The sequence below is a fragment of the Anopheles marshallii genome, chromosome 2, assembly GCF_943734725.1.
Source record: "Anopheles marshallii chromosome 2, idAnoMarsDA_429_01, whole genome shotgun sequence".
Classification (NCBI taxonomy): domain Eukaryota; kingdom Metazoa; phylum Arthropoda; class Insecta; order Diptera; family Culicidae; genus Anopheles; species Anopheles marshallii.
This window is the reverse complement of record NC_071326.1, coordinates 60,430,222-60,434,347: the sequence shown is the minus strand read 5'-3', so window position 1 is coordinate 60,434,347 and position 4,126 is coordinate 60,430,222. Positions and strand designations below refer to the sequence as shown.

Here is a 4,126-nt window from a genome sequence, read left to right as displayed (position 1 = left end):
TCTAACTTCTCCAATTTCTTCTTTGGCCAACCGTGTAGAACAAAATCTCGTACTTCTCGTAGTAACAGGTCTTTGTTAGTTTCACGCAAGACATCTTCAAACGTCAGTGGCATTATTTGCGTTATGCTGCCTATCACGGCCCGCACATCCCTTTCTATTTCGACGCTCGCAATCACGTATTCTAGATCCGGTTTCTCATGGTTCGCTATCAAGCGAGACAGTACGTCGGCATTTCCGAATTTCTCAGTTTAGACATATTCAATGTTAAAATCATACATCAGCAATGTCAGAGCCCAACGTTGCAATCTATTAGCCGTATAGACTGGAATTCCCGTGCGCGATCCAAAAATTCGCAACAAAGGTGCATGATCCGTTTGCAACGTAAATCGTCGTCCGAAAATCATTCGGTGGAACTTAGTAACCGCATATATTATTGCCAATCCTTCGTGATCTGGTTGGCTATAACCCATTTCCGTCTTCGTTAGGGCGCGGGATGCATGCTGAATTATTTTCATAGTTCCGTTCGACATTTTGTGGCTAATTGTGGCTCCTACACCCACTGACGATGCATCGGCCGCTACAATTATCGGCTTCCTCGGATCGTAGTATGTCAACAAAAGATCTGAGGTCAGTATCCGCTTAAACGTTTCGAAGGCTTGTTGACATTCCGGACTCCATTGCCAATGACCATCTTTCTTAAGCAAGTCATCAAGCGGATAACGCAGATTTCTCATCTGGGGCACAAATTTTCCGTAATAATTCATCGCCCCTAAGAATGAACGTACCTCTGATGGATTCTTCGGTGTGGGCATATTCACGATCGCTTCTATCTTAGCGGGATCCGGGCGTTGACCTTCACGATCTAAAATGTGACCAAGATATTTAATCTGCTTTTGTAAAAATTTACACTTCTCTGGTCTGATTTTGAAACCATACTCCCGCAGCTTTGCTAGCACTGCACGCAGGTTCATCATGTGGGTGTGTTCATCCGCTCCGCCGATGACTATATCATCCAAATACACTGCAACATCCTTTATTCCAGCCAGCATGGTCTCCATTAACTGCTGAAAGGCACCTGGTGCAACCTTCACCCCCGGCGGCAGTCGATTGTACGCATACAATCCTCGATGTGTGTTTACTGTTAGCAGCTCTCTGCACTCTTGTTCTACTTCGACCTGAAGAAAAGCATCGGTGAGGTCTATCTGGCTGAACATCGCTGAATTCGTCAACGTTGAGAAAATCTCTTCCGGCAACGGAATTGGATACTGGTGGGGCTGAAGTGCATTATTTAACCCTGTAGAGTAGTCTCCACATATGCGTATACTCCCATTAGCCTTGCGGACTACTACTATAGGCGCCGCCCATGCTGAAAAGTTAACGCGGTTTATGATACCTTCTTTTTCCAGCCGATCTAATTCCTCGTCTATTGCCGGACGCATCGCATAAGAAACTGGTCGTTTCGGCCGAAATACGGGAACAGCTTCTTTCTTCAGCTCCATCCTCACTTTCGCCTTCGTGCAGTGTCCCAAATCATGGGAAAACAGGCTACCGAACTCCCTTCTAACAGATTCCATGCTCTGAGTAGCTACACATACACTATTACACACCGACGCTAGCGGTACATCCCACAACCCGAAAACATCCATCATATCAGCACCTAGCAACATTAATTGTTCCTCAGTAACTCGCACTGTACAATTTTTCGTTTGTTGCTTCAATGTTAACTGTGCACTAAATTCACCTATGATTCGCAGCTTGTTACCCGACGCTGTCTTTGCTTTCACGGATGGTGGACGCAATGGAGGCTCGCCGATTTTTCGCCATTGTTCTCTCGAAATTATAGAGATATCTGCACTAGTGTCCACCATCATCTTCACAGATTCGCCATTTAGCATCACGCTCACATGACCTTTGTCTTTGCTCATGACCCTGTTAACTACAACCGTTCGTACTTTGCCATACGTTTTTGATTTCCTATACCGTTCGGCTGCATTACAATGACCTTCCTTGTGGCCATACTTGTGACATTGCTTGCATCTGTAACCGCCATATGAACACTTCCGAGCAAAATGGCCTTCCCCACAAAGCCAACACTTTATCACAGGTATACTGGCTTTACGCTGTGCTCCTTGTTCAACGCGGTTATTTTGCCACTTTTGAGCAATATGGTCTAGTTTCCCGTCCTTCACGACGTTTACATCTTTGTTCTCGCCCTCGATCATTACGGTGTCTCCCTTCAAATCAACAATCTGCTGACATTCCTCGACTAACTGGGGCAATGTGATTGATCCGTTTCCCCTAATCTGCTTAAGCAATCGCAATCTTACTTCGGCGTCGCTATCGTCCTTTAACCCGCACACGAATAGAAAACACTTCAGTTGTTCTTCCGTTAGCACCGCGAGTTCGGATTCCACCACACTTTTATTCACTCGGCAGCTAAATGCCACATAGTCCTCCAGCTTTGTCTTTTGCAGTTGAAGACACTTAAACCGTTTGCTCACCTCCGATTCAGGGGGACCAAAAAGCGATTTCAACTTACTCACCGTCTCGGCAAAATTTAAATCCTTAGGCTTACTCGGCAGCACATAGCTCGTGTATCGTTCGTGCTCGGGTAAACCAAGCTTCCTCAGCAGCAATCGCACCTTTCCATCGTCTTCCAGTTTATGCGCATCCTTCTCAAAAAGGTCTTCGTACCGCGAAAACCATCCGGTGAAAGTGACACACTCTTCTGGGTTGAAACGAAAGTCTTTGATCTGGCCCGCCAGCACATCACTTATCTGTTCCACATTCACGGGATCCTTGCAGCGTGCTGTTTGCCAAATTTCTGCTATAAACTTTTCCTGTTGCTTCATAAACGTTTGTTGTTGCTCCTGCATCATAGTTTGCTGTTGTTTGAAAAGTTCATGAATCCAGCCAAATTCAGTTTCTGGCCGACCGACGCTTCCTCGATGGCTGCTGCGCGATGGCGGTCCTTCGGCGCCGTTGCGCGTCTGCTGATTAATTTCTTCGTTGGTATGCATTACTATTTCACTTATGCACGTGTGGTCTGTACGTTAAAATAAGTTAAAACAAAAATCCTCGTCGCCACTGTTGGATCTCGTACAAAGCTTATCGATTTATTTTTATTACTATAATTAAAATGTACAAGGTACAATGATACGACCGACTAGGCTGCTGGCTAGGACGAGACAACGCACGATGCTCCCGCACGCATCACTAGGAGACCGATTACTGTCTCTTAAGAGCGGCACTCACTGCTTCGGTTCCAGGGGCAGGCAACCCTGATTACTGTATACAACATAAACATAAGTTCTCTACTCGTTCTCCCAACAGCTCATCACGAAGGAATAAAACATGTGCCACACTCCTCTACACTCCACACGCGCTTCCACCTGTGCCAAAACGTGCAAGAAAAAACAGTACTAACGAGCGCTAGCACAGATAGGCGAAATGCTCTATCTAGTGCATTGTGAAGCGAAGAGACAGAGACAGAGCGAAATAGATAGCATAAACAGGAGAGAAATTAATTTTTGAATTTTCCAACTGGAAAAAAGTTGCATCTTTTTATTGCACTACCACAATCGCAACGAAAAGCTTCCAAAATTTTTTGCCAATCCCCCTGACAAATTTCACGTCAGGACCAATTTGCTTCCTTTGGAGTATAAATAGGACCTATTTAGGACGTCCTAAAAAGGTCCCGTTTTATTACGAAATGGCTGCGAAAAGACCGCTTGGGTCTGCAACAGTGGACTGTGTGTGTACGTTTGTTGACGTTTGTGTATGCCTGCAACGGACACGACCGAGAAGGAACGATTTCGAAGAAGCGAACAGCACGAGAAATTTCGCTCCGATTGAGAGAGCTTTCGAGGGGGGGCTCGATTCGGCGAGAGTGCAAGCAGGAGCGAAGTAGCTGTTAGAGCGAGCACTTTCTGATGTTGTATGGAAAAGGTCCAATTGCTTCCCTTGGGCAAATGTTCTATTTGAAACTGTTGTATTTAATAACTGTTCGATTCGATAATTACAATAAGTAAAAAATTTTATTCACCGTTTTAGAATTCATGATGACATTAACACTTTCATGACAGTTTTTGTGTTGCATGATAATGATGATGATGACCGGGAATTG

The 4,126-nt window shown here is 45.1% G+C and overlaps 1 protein-coding gene across 1 annotated transcript; it reads right to left on the bottom strand.

The window, feature by feature from the left end:
• Nucleotides 1-248: 248 nt before the first annotated feature.
• On the bottom strand, nt 249-3,020 carry LOC128718282 (uncharacterized protein K02A2.6-like). Its single transcript, XM_053811927.1, has one exon. It carries the CDS (start codon nt 3,018-3,020, stop codon nt 249-251), a length of 2,772 nt encoding a protein of 923 aa, XP_053667902.1.
• Between the last annotated feature and the right edge of the window lie 1,106 nt (nt 3,021-4,126).

Excerpts from the sequence above, each read along its gene's own strand:
- LOC128718282 (XM_053811927.1), bottom strand. The coding sequence starts at position 3,020 with ATGCATACCAACGAAGAAATTAATCAGCAGACGCGCAACGGCGCCGAA.